We start from the raw sequence: 20,477 nt of genomic DNA, 5'->3' as shown, positions 1-20,477 counted from the left end.
TGATATCATTGGTGTATAAATTAAGAATAGGTATATCTTGGGGCTGGGGTTGTAGCTCAGTGGTAGAGCACATGCCTAGCAAGTGTGAGGCACTGGATTCAATTCTCAGCACCACATATAAATAAATTAAAAAAAGGTATAATGTCTATCTATGATTAAAAAAATTAAAAAAAAAAGAATAGGTATATCTTAATATTTAGTAGATACCTACTATGTGCCAGTGACATAGTAGATTTGTGCTATACTATGTATAATAGTAATTATACATTATACATGATGAGGTAAATGTGATATGGTGCTTGTCATCAAGAAAATTATGGTGCTGGGCATGGTGATGCATGCCTGTAATCCTAGTGGCTCAGAAGGCTGAGGGAGGAGGCTCACGAGTTCAAAGCCAGCCTCAGCAACTTTGAGATGCTGAGCAACTCAGTGAGACCCTGTCTCTAAATAAAATACAAATTAGGACTGGGGATGTGGCTCAGTGGTTGAGTGCCCCTGAGTTCAATTCCCGGTACCAGGAAAAAAAAAAAAAATTATGATATTTTAGTTTCAGAGGCAGGAGTTTTTTTCTTTTTTTTTTTGATTCCATGTTTTTTTTTGTTATTATTTTTTAATCTTTCACATTAAAAGCATCCCAAGTCAGAAAATCCACAAGGCAATACACATTTTGGGTGGAGGAGAAATCTGAGATAGATCTGATTGTCTTTTTGTTTTTTGGTACCAGGAATTGAACCCAAGGGTGCTTAATCACTGAGCCACATCCCCAGCCCTTTAAAAAATTTTTTTATTTTTTAAATTTTATTTATTTATTTTTTTGTGGTACCGGGGATCGAGCTCAGGGTCTTGTGCTTGCAAGGCAAGCACTCTACCAGCTGAGCTATCTCCCCAGCCCAATTTTTTTATTTTGAGACATTGTCTTGCTAGGTTCCTTACAGCCTTGATAAGTTGTTGAGACTGGCTTTGAACCTGCAGTTCTCCTATCTCAGCCTCCTGAGCTGTTGGGATTTCAGACATATGCCACCATGCCTGACCTAGATCTGGTTGTTAAGAATTAACACTTTATGAGTGGACCTGATCACCCATAGATGACAGAGAGGAGGAAACAATAGATAAAGGGCAGATATGATTAAAGTGTGTTATACACACAATAGGAGCTCATCACTATGAATCCCATTTTTTTGTACAATGAACATGGGTGAATAGCTGGGTGCTGTGGCCCAGGCCTGTAATCCCAGCAACTCTAGAACCCAAGACAGAAGAATCTCAAGTTTGAGGCAACTTAGTGAAATCCTGTCACAAAATAAAAAATAATAAGTAGCTCTGTGGGAGAGCCAGTGTGACAGCCACCAGGTTCAACCCCCAGTATTGCTAAAAAAACAAACAAAAAACTAATAATAAGAGAGCAAGCCAGGGGAGTGTGCCAACCACAGGAAACTTAGGTGTTTTTTTTCCCTAATGAAATAGCAGATAGTACAAATACCAGTAAATTCTTTTGGGAAGTCTAGAACAACTTAATATGGAGCAAACTAGGAAAGGGTTCACAGAGCAGATGGGATTTGAAAAATGGGTATATAAAGAAGAGTAGGCAGGGTATTCCATTTGGAGTACCAAAAACTTGCCCGTAGAGGACAGAAGTAAATATGCGTTTTGGGGGTAGGGACAGACCGGGTTAGTGAGGGAGAATATTGTGTAGTGTAGGAGGTAAGTTTGATTAGATTGGTAAGATGAACTTGGATGCCTGGAGTTTAGATTTGATTTGAATAGCAATTCTTTATTCACTCATGCAACAAATATTTAAGTGCCTACTATGTGTTAGGCAGAGTGTAAGCACTGGAGATAAAAGAGCAGAAGAAACACAAGGTCCCTGCTCTTTATGAATGTCAAAAGGAAGCTGGGTGCAGTGGCACATGACTTTAATCCCAGCGACTTGGGAGGCTGAGGCAGAAAGATTGCAAGTTCCAGGCCAACCTCAGCAGCTTAGTGAATCTCAGCATTTTAGTGAGGCCCTGTCTCAAAAAATAAAATAGATTAGGGAAGTAACTCAATGGTAAAGCACTCCTTTGTTCAATCCCCAGTACTTCCCTCTCCCCCAGAAAAGTCAGCAGAAGCCAAGTGAGTCATGTATACCTGTAATCCCAGCTACTTTGGAGGCTGAAGCAGGAAGATCACAAGTTTGAGGCCAATCTCAGCAACTCAGACCTTTAAAAACGAAGAAGTCTGGGGCTGTTGCTCCATGGTAGAGCACCTACATATTCAATTCTCAGTGCCACTAAAAAAAGAGAGAGAGAGAGAGAAAGAGAGAGAGAGAGAGAGAGAGAGAGAGAGAGAGAGAAATATCCTAAAGAACAAACTAGCAAAAATGAGGTTGCATGGTGATTTTTCATTATCAAATTGATTTTCAGTTTTGTAAATATTTAATTGTATATATATATCACCATATTTAGAAATACTATGTAATGGACCACAGTGTAGAGCTAAAAAAAATTTGATTATGAGGTTAAAAATTTATTTCTTGAAATTGAAATATTATATACATCACAGAAATGCACTAATGTGAGTGTCATGATTGACAAATTGTCAGTCAGCATGGCCAAGTAAGAAATTGTTTAAAAATTGTTACTTGTGAATCTATAATGTTGAAATAAATTTACAGAGGGATATATATATGACTTTTAAAAACCAGTAATGTTTCTGACCGTTTGCTAAACCAGCATGTTATTTAAAACTATTTGCATGGTAAAACTTAATTTTTAATCCTTGCTATTTACATTGTGATAACTAGGTCATAAATCCTATTTTGCTAAAATTTGTTATTTGCCAAAACCTAAGGTTTCCTTAATGACTTGGTTTCTTTAGAATGATTTGGTATCCTAATTTGTAAGTTTTGAAATTGTCAAGTTATAAAAGGATGCTATATTGTTTTTATACTCTCAGGTTAAGTTTAAATAGAAAAAGTGCCCTTACTGCCTCAGAATGGGTTAGCTTTGATTTAGTGACCTAGTTTCAACTGTAAACTGTGTTAATTTGACCAGCAGTAGATATATACCTTGGAACCTTCCTCATGATGTTGATGGAGAGTGATGCTTCTAGATAGATTGATGTTAACCAGAAAATTGTAAGACGGGCTGGGGCTGTAGCTCAGTGGTAGAGTGCTTGCCTCACACATGTGAGGCACTGGGTTCAATCCTTAGCACCACATAAAAATAAATAAATAAGTTATAAATTTTTAAAAAATTGTAAAGCAAATACATCGTAGGACTGTCTTCACCAATACCAGGTGATAAGAATGAATGCCATGAGGGTTATCTTGCTTGAGTTGCTAACTTGGAAGTGATGCTGTCTTGCAGACTCTTTTTTTTTTTTTTTTTTTTTTTTTTTTTTAAATATTTATTTATTTATTTAATTTGGTGCTGAGAATCAAACCCAGTGCCTCACACACCCAGGCAAGTGCTCTGCCACTGAATCACGACCTCAGTCCTCTTTGCAGACATTTGAGGATAGTCCACATTTTGCTCTTAGTGACTTTTTAAGAACTTTTTATGATCTTCTCTTCTGTTTTTCCAACTAGAATGTTTACATAACCTCCAGGCAGTGTTAAACAGCAAAAGCAAATTGGCTCTTTACTTTCAAATCAATATTTGTATAATTATATAGCTGAATGGAATCGCAGGCCTAGACATCTATAATATTAATCTACATCTACTGGAGCATATTACAGCAGTTACATTTGAATTTGCTGTTTAGTGTCTCTGACGCAGCAATGCGTGACTGTGAAGGAGACTGTTTTTGTTTTATAGCTGTAACTGTCCTGGTGTGTGACAGCTGCCCCAAAGGTATCCCCCTTTGATTGCCTTCTGTTCAGTGTTGGTGTTACATCTGGAGCCAGGTGAATAATGAGTTACATATTCTATAGCAGATGCCACTGGCTAAGCCAAAAGTAAGTGGCCTATTGATCAGGAATTGTTCCCCACAAAGCTCTCATCTATAGTAATAAACATATCCAGGATCTGCTTCTGGTTATTTTCAGCTGGGTTAGCCCATAGTTCAGTTGGTCCCTTAATTACATATTTATAGTTAAGCTAACCATAGGACCCATTTATTTGAGCAGTAAATTCTGCTTGATACTTGAATTATTCAAGTTTTTATCTTTCCTCAGAATTCATCCAATTGGCAAAGGACTTTGAGGATTTCCGGAAGAAATGGCAGAGAACAGACCATGAGCTGGGGAAATACAAGGATCTTTTGATGAAAGCAGAGACTGAGCGTAGTGCTCTGGATGTTAAGCTAAAGCATGCACGAAATCAAGTGGATGTAGAGATTAAACGGAGACAGCGAGCTGAGGCTGACTGTGAAAAACTGGTGTGTATTGTTTTCTATGCTTGAACAGTGGTGGTTCAGGGGAAGCAGTATTTTAAGAATGTTTTCACTTGCCAAAGATACCAAGTTTCCTCCATGTTAAAGAACTGAAAGTGACCTGTCCTTTGACATCTTCTTGTGATTGGAACTGAAATTGTAGCCTATGGCTCATGAAATTAAAAATTTTTTTATCCCTTAGACTTGAAGCTATTACTCAATGACAGATTACAAATGAGCACTTAGAGTTAAAATTAGGGGGAATGCAGGGACATTCTAGTGTTCTTGATCTGTCACAAGTTATTGGCATCCCACATTGTTTATTGTAAGTGCTACCCACTGTTCCTTATGTGAATAGTGGTCCTTTGTCATTGATACAGGCAAGGAAATTTGAACTCTTTCCTTCTTCACTGCTGTCTAATTTAGGGTAAAGGGCTAGATGTAGTCAACCAGTTGAGCAATGTGACTGACATAAAACACTATCATTTTGATGTGCCAGGGTGGGTCATGGTGCAAAGGAAAGCCTTTTCTTGGAGGGACTAATCCATCTTAGTTCAGTGTTAGATGCCTCAGTAAACTCAAATTGTCTGGTTCCAGTGCATTACAGCTTTGTATCCGTTTTAATGCATTTTGCTCCACCATTTAGAAAGGTGGGTGACTGCTTTGATCCTTAGAAGAAGTCAATAGTTTTCCTGATAAAATGACACAAAAGTGTTTTTGCTATTTTGGGACTTTCATTTTGCATTACTTTCCTCTTGGATTAGCAGTTTGATCGGAAAGTCTTATAGCAGAAACCCCACTATTCTAGATGGAGTTCATTTTAACAGTCAGAAATCAGAGCCACAATCTGGGCTTGATGTGAATTAATATGCTATTGGTGTAGCTGCCTTCCTGAAGGTCCATTTGCATAATGCTGTATTTTAATGTCTTCTGGTCTGCCTATTCCATAAATTTGAGGTGAAGCCTTCTTCCCTGGCTAGATATGATGTTTTACCCTGCTTTGGTCTGTAGGAACGACAGATTCAGCTGATTCGAGAGATGCTCATGTGTGACACATCTGGTAGCATTCAACTAAGCGAGGAGCAAAAATCAGCTTTGGCTTTTCTCAACAGAGGCCAACCATCCAGTGGCAATGCTGGGAACAAAAGGTGGGGGAACTGCATCTGTTGTTATCTGATCACAAGCAACCCAGCTGTCAGAAGTTCCTGTTATCTGAACTCTTAAATACACTGCTTCTGAAATGTGTGCTGAAGAAAGCAGAAAAAGACTGGGGGAAGGGTGGTAGGTAATAAAGGTACAGGGATCTGTTTTTTTTCTTTCTTTTTCTTTCTTTTTTTTTTTTTTTTAAATCTCTCCTTAGGATATTGTTTCACCAGGGATAAAATTTTGATGTTAGTGCTAAATTGCACATCAATAACTAATCCTGCACATTGCTAAGAAACCTAAAGGTGAAAGTGGCAGTTCAGCAATACTTTCAGTGTTTACTCTCCAGAGAGCTCTTGTGGCTTTTCTGGTTTAGAAAGGCTGCTATGAGCCCAATACTAGCCAATAATTTTGTTTCACAGTATCACTATTTAAAATAGTCTTAGCCAAGTTTCAAATTGAACATCCCAATACAATAAGTAGGGAAAGGTCAGCATTCTTAGAGCTGTTTGTTTTGTTGCTTGGTTGTTTTATGGGGAATCTTTATAACTAAGAAGATATATGGACTTAATTTCTTAAAAAGCCAATGCTTGGTAGTATTGTCTTGTAGAAAGCAGCCACAATTGCCATCAAATGAAACTTCTACTCTTTTGCCTTGTGATTTTTGTTAGTAACCTATAGTATAGACTCAGCAGGGAATAGCAGCACCCATAGCCCTGGCTATAATTTTCACCTGCTGTTATAAGCCCTCTGCTGAAAAAGCAACTATGATACACCTGTATTTATGCACACATTCCCCATGAAAACATAAAAAGCAGCCATCAAAGCTAGGGTTTGAACTTGTATTTGTGTCCTTAGAGAAGAAATGCAATGAACTTGCTCATGTTACCTGACCAGTGGGACTTGTTCTGAATGTTGGTGGGTTTTACTTTCCACAGTCTTGTATGTCTAACACTGTATTGTTCTGTTTCTCTAGACTGTCAACCATTGATGAATCTGGTTCCATTTTATCAGATATCAGCTTTGACAAAACTGATGAATCACTGGTAATAAACATTTAATCTCAGATGATAATTATTTACTTTTCTTAACCTTGCTCCCAGAGGAACATCTCTCCTGGACACCCTTTATTACTGCTTTATTAATTGATATGTTATAGATTCTGAGCTAGCAATTTACAAGTTGTAAGAGGCTGTCTTACCTATATATTTAGTTTCTAGAAGTGAAAATGTAGAATTCAAGATTTGGAATGAGTTTGAGTTTATTTAAAGGATCTCTGTGAGTTGCATGTACTATGATATCTTGACTTATTAAAACCCCAGGTAACAATAAAAACTTTACAAGGCTGTATCTAGGCAGGGTTTATATGCTGTTCTTGGAGCTAACACATTGGTGTCTTCTTTCTTTTTCTTTTTTTGTATACTGGGGATTGAATCCAGGGGTGTTCTACCACTGAGCTATGTCCCTACCCTTTTATTCATTTATTTATTTTTTAAATTTTGAGACAGGGCTCACTAAGAAGTTGTCTGTGCTGGCCACTTAGAATCCTTCACCTTCAGCCTCTTTGGTAACTGGGATTACAGGCATATGCCACTGCACCCAACTGACGAGTACCTTATTTCTGAATTAGTTTTCTAGAGGAAAGCTAACCATACTTTGCAATTAGAAGGAAACCAAGGTTGGTGACACATCTGCAGTCCCAGCTACATGGGAGGCTGAAGCAGGAAGGTCACAAGTTTGAGGCCAACCTCACCAATTTAGTGAGTACTTGCCTTAAAATAAAATAAAGAGATAGAGGTGTGACCCAGTGGTAAGAGTCCTCTAGGTTCAATCCCTAGTACTGTCCCCACCCACCGCTAAAAAAGATTGAAGCTGAAGTGCTAGAACTTCAGCCAAGAAGAATGTGATGAGAATTTCTAGATATTGTATAGTGCTTTGATCAATGGATAACGTTTAAACTCTTTGTTACTCTGCTTTTATGAGGCAGCATTCTTCTCTTACTTTTTGATGGTGTTTCTGCATAAAAGATCATCTCCTAATATTCTATTCTTTGTTATTTAGGAGACAGGTAGTTCATTGATTGGTGTATCTTTTTTGTTACTGGCAGAAACTTAGCAAACCAAAGAATAAATCAGATAAAGTTATTAACTGTTGATTTTCTGCCTTAGCAAAATAGTGACAAATACCTATTACGTGGCTAGGAGTTTTGTCTCCAAATTCAGTGTTTGATGAGAGGTGAAAAATGACCATTTTGTGGATGTAAATACTAGGCAACCCCTTTCTGAAAAAAGGAATGATATATATACAATAGGTCTTGGCTATAAAATAAAAACAATAGCAGCTGATTTTTGAGCTATATCTGTGTTATGCTATTTCTTATAACTGAAACTGAATCAAACAACCAGAAGCTAAATTACTTGAGTATGAATTGAGGAAGTTGAATTTATTTAGCCTAGATACTATTTGCTACATGTGACTGTTTTAGACACTATGCTTTCAGGGACAATCAGGAATAAAGAAATCACTGGTAGAAAACTAAAAGGAGGGCTGGGATTGTAGCTCTGTGGTAGAGCCTAGCACATGTGAGGTACTGGGTTTGATCCCCAGCACCACATAAAAAAACTAAACAAACAAAGGTATTGTGTCCATCTACAACTAAAAATATTAAAAAAAAAAAATTAAACAAATGCACATGGTTAGAACAAGGTATTGAAACTAGACCACAGTAAAATACAATTCTTCAGGGTAAACTTCTTTTTGTTGCAAGGTGGGGTGGGGGAGCTAAGAGGGATAACTGAGAGAGGTAAAACTAAATTCGAACTTTTTAAGTAACAGGATTATACAGAACATCTGATGAGACAGTAGCAATACCTTAAGGCAAAGAATCATACCTAACATCATCAGTATACTGCCTAGCATTCTGTAAGTTCTAAAACTAATTACAAAAATAATGAGAAATAAAGGACCAGGCACTGGAAATAATCACGACAGAAGTTGATTCTTTAACCTTTTCTTGCCTCTGTGGTATTGATTCCTGATTTTATTAAAACAGCTTCCATTGTTGATAGACAACATGTTAATGTACTATATAGCTCTATAGCTACAACACTGGAGATCTTCCCTTCCCTCTCTACTCCAAATATAAGTTAGGCAAGAAGCCTTGAAAGTTCTCTGTAAATTTATTTGAATGGCTTTAGGAGAGCCCTAACCAAAGAAATAAATTAATACAGTGTAATTGTCAACAGGATTGGGATTCTTCTATGGTGAAGAATTTCAAACTGAAGAAGAGGGAAAAAAGGGTAGGTATTTTTTTGTTTTGTTTTGTTTTGTTTAATGAAGTAAAACTGAAGAGTTTTTTCTAGAAATTTTGCCTTGGTACTGCATTCCCGATACTTGCTCTAATCATTGTGAGACACATATTATTGATGAATTCATCCTGTAGGGCTGGTATTGATAGTCTTCAAGGAAATGAGTCAGGATAGGATTCTGTCCTATTCACTGGTCTGGGCTGCATCTCATACAGTAGAAATGGAAATACTTAAGTTTGTTTTGAGTTGTCATAAGAATTTTTATGCGAGACTTTTGTGCTGTAATATAAGCTTTGGATGAAATGTGTGTATAATGGGATATAGAGATCTATCTATGTGTGCTTGTTTAGGGTACCTAATGTGTTTCCAAAGACTTCATGTACTTAGATAGGATTACAGCTCTACTTTTTCTGGCACTATCATCTAAATTTCTCCAAAGCTTGTTCCTTTTTTCTAGGGCACTGAGGGCATTTTTGTATTTGTACAAAAATGTACAATTTGTATTTGAATTGGGCAGTGAGAGAGAGCATATTGTTATTTATTGTAGCCCCAGGCCTTAGGACTTACATCCATTTGTTTGATAGAATAATTTTATCTTCTGTGCTTCAGATGTACGTGGCCCTAAAGTTTTTGGTCTTTGCCCCATCTCTAGCGCTCCAATAGCCGACAGTTTGTTGATGGACCCCCTGGTCCTGTAAAGAAAACTCGTTCCATTGGCTCCACAGTAGACCAGGTAAGAAGAGTAAAGAACTGTGGTCTAGGGGCTGGGGTTGTGACTCAGTGATAGAGTGCTTGCCTAGCATGTGTGAGGCACTGAGTTTGATTCTCAGCACCACATATAAACAAATGAATAAATAAAGGGTCCATCAACATCTAAAAATATACTAAAAAAAGAGAGAGAGAACTGTGGTCTTGAACATAACCACAGATTAGTAGCCCTGAGCACTGAAACACTGTAGTCAACATTACATTGTTATTTTGAGAGGTACTTGATGAGAGTTTTTCTATGTGATAAGATCCTTATTCTCCATGAGTGTAATTACTCTGATTAAGTAAATAATTGTCAGCTGTAATTCTTTGTTGCTTGCATATATGTGGATACATACATACACACACACACTTATTCTTCTGACTGATATTTATATATATATATATATATGTATATTTTTTTTTTTTTTTTTTTTTGGGTGCTGGGGATCAAACCCAGGGTCTTGTGCTTATAAGGCAAGCACTCTACCGACTGAGCTATCTCCCCAGCCCCTGATATTTATATTTTGATGTATGAAATTTCAACTTCAGTGGAGAGAAAGTTAGAATCTTTATGTATTCCTGTTACTTTTGTTGCAGGGGAATGAATCCATAGTTGCAAAGACTACAGTAACTGTTCCCAATGATGGTGGGCCCATTGAAGCTGTGTCCACTATTGAAACTGTGCCATATTTGATGAGGAGCCGAAGGAAAACAGGTCTGTTGGTTTGTGACTAAATTGCCTACTAAAACCACTGGTAACTGCCACACATGGTGGTGCACACCTGTAATCCCAGCAACTTGAGAAGCTGAGGCAGGAGTATTCCAAGTTAAAGCCCACCTCAGCAACTTAAAAACAATTTAAAGAAAAGGCTGGGATTGTAGCTCAGTGGTAGAGTGCTGTTGGATTCAATCCCCAATACCTCACCCTTACCCCAAATCTCTAAAACAACTGGTAAAAATTTGAGAGAGTTGGTTACTTTTTTATTTTTTTATTAGTTCATTTTGGTTATGCATAATATTAGGATTCATTTTGTTATAATTATATAAGCATGGAATATAATTTTCTCTAATTCAGTCCCAGCACTTCCCCTTTTCCTTTCTTCCTCCTTCCTCCTGTTCCCATACCTCTGTACTCTACTGATCTTGAAAGAGTAGATTGTTTAGAACCCCCTGAGACAGGGGTTGGTTGTAGTGGGTAGTTTCTCTTCACTGTCTACTGAGGATCAAAGATATGTTTGTGTCATGCTTTACTTTCAGGTTGCTATCCTTGTCTATGCCACTAGTATGTAATTTAGTTTTTCTTGAAACTTTTATTTTTGTTTTTTTGCATAGCTGTTGGGATTCCCTTTTGGTTATGGTTACAGATTACTGTTTATCATTTAAATTAAAAATGAGGCTAAAATTCAAAAGGAACAAAATTCTTAAGATAAAGCTTAAAGTTGCTTGTTTTCTAGGTACTTTACAACCTTGGAACAGTGACTCCACCCTGAACAGTAGACCGCTGGAGCCAAGAACTGAGAATGATAGTTCAGGCACACCACAGAGTAATGGAGGGATGCGCCTGCATGACTTTGTCTCTAAGACGGTAGATCTGTGATTGCTTCATTTTCTTTCAGGCATTCAATATTTTAATGGAAAAAATAATATGTACTGGAATAAGTGTAAACACTTTAGTGTTATAAAGTTAAATGTCAAATTCCTTTCCTCTTTCCAATCTCAATCTCCAGGGTTATGGAGGTTTGTATTAAAGAAAACATATCTCCTGGTTATGGAGGTTTGTATTAAAGAAAACAACTTGTCAGAAATAATTGTACTTTTTAGTAATACATGCTTAAATTTTGCATTTGAATATGGCATCTTTTTCTGTTTGAGGGATTGAACCCAGGGGTGCTTTACCACTGAGCTGTATCCCCAGTTCTTTTTATTTTTTGGGATAGGTTCTTACTAAATTACTTAGGGCTTCACTAGATTGCTGAGACTGGCCTCCAACTTGCAATCTCCTGTCTTAGCCTCCTGAGTCTGAGGTTACAGACATGTGCCACCATACCCAGCAGGTTTTCAAAATGTTTTAACTTTATACCATTTGGTATAAAAATCCAAGCAAACCAACCAAGGCTCAGAGGAGTTAATTGACTTGTTTGAGCCACATACAGTGGCAGATTTAGCATCCAGGTTTTCTGACAGCTTGTCAAGAGAGAAGTTCTTTCCACTATTATACATGCTGTCTTCCAGGTGGATAGCTTCAGGCAAGTAACTTAACCTCCTTTTGCCTCTGTTTGCTTATCTTAAAATGAAGAAAAACAAACCTGCTTTATTGGATTTTTTTTAATTACATAAAAAATGTGTATAAGGACCTTGGAGGGTTGTTTGGTATATACTAAGTGTTCAATAGATATTGGTTGATGATGATGATAATTTTGTAATTTATAACTACTCTGTTCTTTTTGTTCTGTTTTATCCTCAGGTTATTAAACCTGAATCCTGTGTTCCGTGTGGGAAACGGATAAAATTTGGCAAGCTGTCTCTGAAGTGTCGAGACTGTCGTGTGGTTTCTCATCCAGAATGTCGGGATCGCTGTCCTCTTCCCTGCATTCCTACTCTGATAGGAACACCTGTCAAGATTGGAGAGGTGTGACTCTTGTGGCTTCTTTAGCCTTTCAAAGACTTAATGTCAAATACATTTCCATTCATGAACAATGGATAGAAATTGTAAAATGTTAACTTGTAGCAAAGTCCTTATTTGGGTTTGTCTGTTTAATAACCTTTCTAAAACAAACTCCTCTTCCCTCCCCTCTACTACTCTTCCTTTACTCCCTCTCCTTTTTTCTTCCCTTCCCTTCCTTACTTTCTGCTTCCCTTCCATCCTGTCCTATTCTGGAAAATTTCAGATGTAAACAAAAGTATACAGATTAGTGCTGGGTGCAGTGGCATATGCCTGTTATCCCAGTGACTCGGACCTGAGGCAGGAGGATCACAAGTTTAAGGCCAGCCTCAGCAACTTAGGCTCTAACAACTTAGCAAAAAACCTGTCTCAAAATTAAAAAATAAATAAATAAAAAGGACCAGGAAAGTAGCTCAGTGGTAAATTGCTCCTGGATTCATTCCCCAGTACTAACAAATAAAAAAATAAAAAGGTATGAAGATTAATATAACTACTGGTTCCTATCATTTATCTTCCATGATTATTAACTCAGTTCCATTTTTCATTTTTTAAATTTTTGGTGCTCGGGATTGAACCCAGAGGTGCTTCACCAGTGAACCACATCCCCAGTCCTTTTTTCTATTTTATTTAGAGACATGGTCTCACTGAGTTGCTTAGGACCTTGCTAAGTTGCTGAGGCTTTAAATTTGCAATCCTCCTGCCTCAGCCTCCCAAGCCATTGGGATTATAGGCATGTGCCACTGTGCCCAGCACCTCAAGTCCATGCTTTTCTTGTTTGTTCGTTTTAGTTGTAGGTGGCCACAATACCTTTATTTTATTTTTACATGATGCTGAGGATTGAATCCAGGGCCTCACACATGCTAGGTGAGCGCTCCACCACTGATCTACAGCCCCAGCCCTTAAGTCCATTCTTGATTTATCAATTCTCTTATCACCTCCTCCCAGCTTTTACCAGTAAATTATTTAGAAATCAATTAAGAAATTACTGATTGTATAACAATATTAGTAAGAATTAAAACAAAATAACTATAATGCTACCCACTCCCAGAAAGTCAAATTGTTATTTTTCTCTTATCTTAGTAGTTTTTATCAGTGCATAAAAATTTTTTATGAATTTTCTATAATCATGGAATTCTCTCCTATACAGTGGTTTATGTCATGATCAACTGTGAAGTATGTTAAATAATTTTGAGAATAATTAAAATGTAAAAAGATTTTCTTTTTCAAAATAATAAGACCATACTATAATCTCAATATTGCCCCTGAGAAGAGGAGGCAGTCATAGCTGGTGGTCTTACTACTTGTTCATGCAGGAGTATGGTATATATGATCATAAATCATTCTTAGTGTGGAGGCAGAAAAAATAACTGAGAATCTGTTTTAATATTTGTTTTTGAGAAAAGGAATTTAATAGCTGACATGTGTCCCAGCTTCAGCATTAGTTTAGAAGTGGTTCTTAATGCGTAGTCCTCTGTTTGTCTAAATGGTGTAAATAATAATCGGAAGCTGTTTTCCAGGGAATGCTGGCTGATTTTGTGTCCCAAACTTCTCCAATGATCCCCTCCATTATTGTCCACTGTGTAAATGAAATTGAGCAGAGAGGTCTAACTGAGGTAAGAGTGAACCCTAGGACAGGGTGAATTTGTTGTTTGTGTTAATAATTAGGAGGTTCTCACATAAGATTTTCATCTTAATAATAGACAGGATTGTATAGGATCTCAGGCTGTGATCGGACAGTAAAAGAACTGAAAGAGAAATTCCTCAGAGTGAAAACCGTACCCCTTCTCAGCAAAGTGGATGATATCCATGCCATCTGTAGCCTTCTAAAAGACTTCCTTCGAAACCTCAAAGAACCCCTTCTAACCTTTAGGCTAAACAAAGCCTTTATGGAAGCAGCAGGTAATTGCAGATCTTAATACTTGAATGTGAGTTCCACCAGAACTAGAATTTTTTACTTTTTTTTTTACTGCTTTATCCTCAATCTAGGACAGTGCCTGATCCTAGTGGGTACTCATACAGTTTGAATAACTAAGTACATATCCCCTATGACTGTCCCTTCTTCCTTTCTAAACTGTGTAGGGTATTAATAGTTTTTTTGGGTTGTTCTTTGTTTTGCCTTTGTCATTTTTATTTTTTGTTCAAGTTTCAGATTGTCCTTTAGAAGTTGGAACCACCTTTTGATTCCTTTTCCTTACATCCCACATCTAATCTATTGTTAAATCTTTAGGCAGTGTTGTAAATATATCTTAAAGTTGATACATGTCAGGAGTGGTAGTAGAAGTGCTCCTATGCCTTTTGCCATACTCTTCCCCTGCAATATGATAAGAACCTGCTAATTGATTGTTCTGTTTCTACTCTTGTCTGATATGGTATGATCATTATTAAACATGAGCTAGAGTAGTCCTTTTTAAAATTTAAGTTAGATGATATCCCTTCTGTCCTCATTTTCCTCCATTGGCTTCCCATCACTTAGTCCATAGTCTTTAACATAGCCCAAAAGACCTCCATTGTTTGGCTCTTAGTTGTGTCCAACACCATTTTGGATGTTTGAATTTTTGCACTTCTTAGAATGTACCAAGTTTACTCCTCACCTTGAGTCCATTGCATTTGTTGTTGTTTCAGCCTTGACCACTTCCCAGAAAATTGTGTGGTTTGCTTCTTTGTTTCTTTCAAATTTCTCTTCAAATATATTGTGTCTAAAGTAACAGGTCCCATTACTTTCTAACTTCTTGCCTGACATCTTTACTATATGTATCACAATCTGAAATGTATTTGCTCTTTGACTAACTCCTCCATTAGAATGTGTCTTCCAGGAGGTAAGGACTTTGTTTGCTTTATCCTTAACACTTAGAGGATAACCTGGTACATACATAGTAGGCCCTTAAATATGTCTTATGAGTGAGTACCTTCTTGGTAATTGTTATCACTGCAGTTTTAGGTCTGTTTTCCTAGCATGGCTTGCCAGCTACTTTCCCTAACTACAAGGGTGATTTTTAAAATGCTCTGGCTTCTAATATTGAGCTGTTGGCCAGTGTCCTGCTTGTTAATGAAACAAGAGTCTGATGGAGTCATGAACTTAATCAGAAGTTTCAGAAGCTTACTGTATAGACAAGACTTTGTGGTCAATAACCTGGAGGCCCGCTGTCAAGGGAAAGAAGTCTAGACCTCTTGGTGCTTTCTTTTCATTTATAGAAATCACAGATGAAGACAACAGCATAGCTGCCATGTACCAGGCTGTTGGTGAACTACCCCAGGCCAACAGGGACACATTAGCCTTCCTCATGATTCATTTGCAGAGGTTAGTACAGCAGAAACTTGTTCTGGGAATTAGGGAATTTTCCAAGGAGATTATAATGTGGGTTGGGTGTGAGGGAGTGTGAGAGGTGAATTGTTTTCTTATAGAATTTATATTTTGGTCTGCATTTAAGTGGGAGAGCAAGTCATCTAACATAATACTCTTTTGATTAGAGTGGCTCAGAGTCCAAACACTAAAATGGATGTTGCCAATCTGGCTAAAGTCTTTGGTCCTACAATTGTTGCCCATGCTGTGCCCAATCCTGACCCAGTGACAATGTTACAGGACATCAAGCGTCAACCCAAGGTAGGCACAGGTGTATGTGACTACAGATGTGTGTTTATGTGTGTATGTTCATATAAAATGTATGAACTTGTGCAAAATGATACATGAGAGGATAATGAGAAATAAGCCCTAAGCTTCTGGAAGTTTACAAATATATTTGGTAACTTCTAGGTGGTAGAGCGCCTGCTTTCACTGCCCCTGGAATACTGGAGTCAGTTTATGATGGTGGAGCAAGAGAACATTGATCCTCTGCATGTTATTGAAAACTCAAATGCCTTTTCAACACCACAGACACCAGATATTAAAGGTCAGGCCTCAATTTATGTTACATTAATGACTTGCTTCTCTTTAGTTTTGGTCATGTGCTCTCTTCCCTTTCTTTTGCTATAACTGTTTGAAATTCATAGTCAAAAAAATTAAATTTGGGCTGGGGTCGTGGCTTGTGATAGAGGACTTGCCTAGCATGTGTGATGCACTGGGTTCAATTCTCAGCACCACAAATTAGTTAATTAAGTAAAGGTCCATTGACAGATTAAACAAATTTTTTTTAATTAAATTTATATTAAAAATTCTAACATTAAAGGAAAATTTGTACCATCTTTTTTTTTTTTTTTTTTTGGTTTACTTTTCCATGTATTCCTATCTGTATGTAATTCTTGTTGTTGTAATTGAGAATTGAACCAGGGGTGCTTAACCATTGAGCAACATCCCCAAAATTTTTGTTATATTTTATCTAAAGACAGGGTCTCCCTGAGTTGCTCAGTACCTTTCTAAATTGCTGAGGCTGGCTTTGAACTTGGGATCCTCCTGCCTCAGCCTCTCAAGCTGTTGGTATTATAGGCGTGTGCCACCACGCCTGCTTTGGGTATATATTTTTAATGTACATATAATAGCTTAGAGACAATTTGTTCCTATACACATATCATATTGTGAGAATTTTCTGAGCACATTGTGAGTACTATATGCTTTTATTCTTTTTTGGGGGGTGGGGGTCTTAAGGATTTAACCCAGGAGTGGTTCACCAGTCAGCCACATTCCTAGCCCTTTTTAATTTTGAGACAGGGTCTCAAGAAGTTTCTGAGGGCCTCTCTATGTTACTGAGTCTGGCCAACAACTTAAATGTTATGTTAGGGACTGATGTTATTTTTCATGGCTAGAAATAATGTTTGTTGCAACTAACATTATATACATATACCCTAATGATAAATTCCCATGAATGGCAATCACTGAATTAAAAGTTTTGATAACATATTTATGTTTCTTGATATATTTTACCAACTTGATTTCTTTTTCTTTTCTTGGATTGAACCCAGGGGTGCTTCACTGAGCCACATCCCCAGCCATTTTTTATATTTTATTAGAGACAGGGTCTCACTGAGTTGCTTACGGCCTCACTGAGGTGCTAAGGCTGGCTTTGAACTCTTGAACCTCCTGCCTCAGCCTCTTGAGTCACTGGAATTACAGGCATTACACTGCTGCACCTGGCTCCCACCTTGATATCTTAAAGACTTTTACCAGTTTATGTTTACATCAACAGTTTTGTATGAAAAGGGTGATTTCATTCCAACCTCAGTGGCATTGAATATCTATTTTTTTTCATTATTGCAAGTTTCTTTTTAAGAAAGCATATTGTGGGCTGGGGTTGTAGCTCAGTGGTAGAGCACTTGCCTAGCACATGTGAGGCACTGGGTTCAATCCTCAGGATGACATATAAATAAATAAGTAAAATAAAGGTATTGTGTCCATCTGTAACTTAAAAAAGAAAAAGAAAGCATATTGTTTTTTCTAGTATAAGTAAAAACCAAATGTTCAGATGTTTGATGTGTGAAGTTTGGAGTTTGAGATTGGTCTAAATCAGGCAGTGAATGCCAGCTATTTACTGAATAGTTGCCTGTATAGTTCAAAAGATACACCTGCATGTTACAAAAATGATGACAAAAATGATCTGTGGGACTTTGCTTGGTGCCTAACCTTAGCTCTTAAGTGCTTCAGAAGGTAGTCAGCTTAAAGCTGGTCATCTTCAAGGGTGCTTTCTTTTTTCCCCCCTATTTAAAAAATATGTCTGAACTCTTTGAAGTGAGCTTACTGGGGCCCGTGACTACTCCTGAGCACCAGCTTCTCAAGACTCCTTCATCCAGCTCCCTATCCCAGAGAGTCCGCTCTACCCTCACCAAGAACACTCCCAGGTATGCAGAATTAGCCTTCTTATTAAATTAAAGATTACTCCTTCTTTAGACTTCTCTTCTGGCATATCAAAGTTTATTGAAAGAAAAATCAAACCAGATCTTAAGCTAGCATCTAGACTTTAAAAGTAAACTTAGAGCCATAGGACCCCTTCTTAAGAAAGGGTCTGAAGGTAATTATTAATTTCCCTCTTATTTCAGGTGACTAAGAGTACCTTATAAAATAGTTGTCTAGAGTTTCCTATTTTTAGTTGATTATATAACACCATGGTTGGTTGTTCACTTTTTTATATAGAATACTTTTTCTTTCTCTCTCTCTTTTTTTTAATGTTGTATGTATGTATAGATTTGGGAGCAAAAGCAAGTCTGCCACCAACCTAGGACGACAAGGCAACTTTTTTGCTTCTCCAATGCTCAAGTGAAGTCACGTCTGCCTGTTACTTCCCAGCATTTACCAACTGCAGGAAAAGGGCACACCTATATTCTCTGCTCTGCAGCCTCCTGTACTCATTACTACTTTTAGCATTCTCCAGGCTTTTAATCAAGTTTAATTGTGCATGAGGGTTTTATTAAAACTATATATATCTCCCTGTTCTCCTCCTCCAGTAACACTATCAGCACCTTGTGCTGGTTGTTGGGAGCTTTCAGACGGTAGATCCTTACAGGGGCCAAAGGGGAAATATGGAATTTATATGGAAATATGGAAATAGGAAATTATGTTTTGGGGGCAGGGGACATCACTTTGACCTAAAGCCAAACAGTGCTCATGGAATGACTTTTCTCTTGTGTTATTTGACTAATTTCCACGAGACAATGATAGAAACCTTACCTCTTTGATAAGGGTAGGAAGTGGGGGGACAGGGTAAAGAAAAGATTAGTCAAAGAATTTAGGATGGTTCTTCTCAGAACCTGGGATTTCCCTTTTCCTATTATGAATTAAACTGTAGCATGGTACCTTCATAAAAATGATAGGTTGAGGACAAAACTAGTTGTGGGAGTATGTATAACTTTAATTTGGATTGATTAGGTCTTAATAGTATGAAGTGACACAACCTTATAAATGTTATTATACTTCTATTTATCTCTGATGGGCTACTTGCTAGACTTTGGGTTTGACTGGGGTCATAACCAGTTTGTTGTTTTAAAGTTGAATTCATTCTGATGCCTGACCCTCCCACCTCTTGTCCAGTAGATTCCTATTTCTAAAGGTTGGTATGCTGTTTGTCATCCCAGCTAACAATTAAGAAGAGGCTGTAGGGAAGACTGTCAATATTTCATGTGGCCAGAAAAACCAGTCATTTTTGTCTTTTGCACTTTGGATACTGAAATTTTCCCATGGAACATAGCCACATCTAGATAAATGTGAGCTTTTACTTCTATTAGAATTATTCTCAACATCTATAAAATTTTTTCATCCATAGAATGTTTTTGACTCATATTACCGCTTGTCTGTAAGACACATATTTGAAAAAAAGTAAATAGCTTTTTCAAAATAAACATGAGATTGGTTTTCTTGTCCTGGATATTAACCTTCAATGCCTTTTCAAAATTGTCTTTCCTCAAGATGTGTTGAGCCTGTTGTTCATCTCCATTTCCCACCTCTGGATCCGCCCCAACTCGACCACCTCCAGAAGTTTGTTTTTTTATTTTTCATTCAGTCTTTGTCCAAACCAAAGTCCTATATTTATCTTATGACTTTTATTCTTACATTTGAAGAGAGTACTTTAAACAAAAAACAAACTTTTAAAACCTGTCTTTAGGGACCAGAATGGTACAAATTAAAAAAAAAAAAAAAAAAAAAATGCCGCTGGTTGGCTGGCTGCCTAGAACATCCTTCACTGCTGGAAGTGACTCTGGAGTGAGCTGGGATGATTAACTGAGGGCACCTGCACTTGGAACTCTGAAGCTGGTGAACAGAATGTATCTGAGATTGAACGTAAACAGTTGCAGGCTTAATATGTAACTGTGGAGAGAGGAGGCAACCTACTGGCTTTTTTCCCAGGAGGGGGTGACTCTCACAGCAGGGCCTATCTGCCTCAGCAAATTGACAGAGGATTGGTCCCATTTCCCCATACTCCCCTTGACACACATGCCTGCTAGGCTTTTTTTTTTTTTAACTTTTTTCTAGATACTACCTCTTTTCTTATGTCTTTGCAAACCTCAAGTTGGCCTGGCTCCATACTTGCTGTTCTGCAGTATCTCCCCAAGGTACGTTTGCAGTCACTAATGTAGAGGAAGTAAATGGATTGTGAAACATTAGTGAAGGCAAGACTACCCTGTGCAGGAGTTGATGGCCCATTAACGAAAAAGGAAATGGTCCTGTGTGTCAAATGTTGGCAGCTAGTTGCTCAGTTTTTGGACTAGGCTAAGAGACCTTAACCATGAATATAATTCTGGTATTAGCAAAGGGGACTATATACCCACTTTCAACTTTAATAGGACTTCATATGGAACAACTTGACTTTTGAGGATTTTCTTAATTTATGTTTTCTTGAGCT

At 37.5% G+C, this 20,477-nt stretch overlaps 2 protein-coding genes across 10 annotated transcripts in view; one reads left to right on the top strand and one right to left on the bottom strand.

The window, feature by feature from the left end:
- Positions 1 to 19,515, top strand: part of RACGAP1 (Rac GTPase activating protein 1) — a 29,833-nt gene extending 10,318 nt beyond the window's left edge. For 5 of the 9 annotated variants that reach the window (XM_079139751.1, XM_079139750.1, XM_079139752.1 and 2 more), the window contains 15 exons: positions 4,157 to 4,359; positions 5,365 to 5,501; positions 6,473 to 6,542; positions 8,742 to 8,795; positions 9,457 to 9,537; positions 10,152 to 10,269; positions 11,009 to 11,139; positions 12,019 to 12,183; positions 13,734 to 13,829; positions 13,917 to 14,115; positions 15,409 to 15,514; positions 15,685 to 15,817; positions 15,968 to 16,103; positions 17,874 to 17,982; positions 18,326 to 19,515. In XM_079139751.1, the coding sequence (XP_078995877.1) occupies positions 4,157 to 4,359; positions 5,365 to 5,501; positions 6,473 to 6,542; positions 8,742 to 8,795; positions 9,457 to 9,537; positions 10,152 to 10,269; positions 11,009 to 11,139; positions 12,019 to 12,183; positions 13,734 to 13,829; positions 13,917 to 14,115; positions 15,409 to 15,514; positions 15,685 to 15,817; positions 15,968 to 16,103; positions 17,874 to 17,982; positions 18,326 to 18,401 (1,814 nt within the window). In that variant the 3' untranslated portion in view covers positions 18,402 to 19,515. Of the gene's footprint in view, positions 1 to 3,797; positions 3,887 to 4,156; positions 4,360 to 5,364; positions 5,502 to 6,472; positions 6,543 to 8,741; positions 8,796 to 9,456; positions 9,538 to 10,151; positions 10,270 to 11,008; positions 11,140 to 12,018; positions 12,184 to 13,733; positions 13,830 to 13,916; positions 14,116 to 15,408; positions 15,515 to 15,684; positions 15,818 to 15,967; positions 16,104 to 17,873; positions 17,983 to 18,325 lie in introns of those variants that run through there. The other 4 variants (XM_079139749.1, XM_079139747.1, XM_079139748.1 and 1 more) reach the window with 2 other exon arrangements.
- Positions 1 to 20,477, bottom strand: part of AQP6 (aquaporin 6) — a 39,338-nt gene that overhangs the window by 2,759 nt on the left and 16,102 nt on the right. The gene's annotated exons all lie outside the window — the stretch shown is intronic.

Source organism: Sciurus vulgaris, assembly GCF_902686455.1.
Source record: "Sciurus vulgaris genome assembly, chromosome: 5".
In the NCBI taxonomy this organism is placed as follows: domain Eukaryota; kingdom Metazoa; phylum Chordata; class Mammalia; order Rodentia; family Sciuridae; genus Sciurus; species Sciurus vulgaris.
This window is presented reverse-complemented; position numbering and strand designations above follow the sequence as displayed.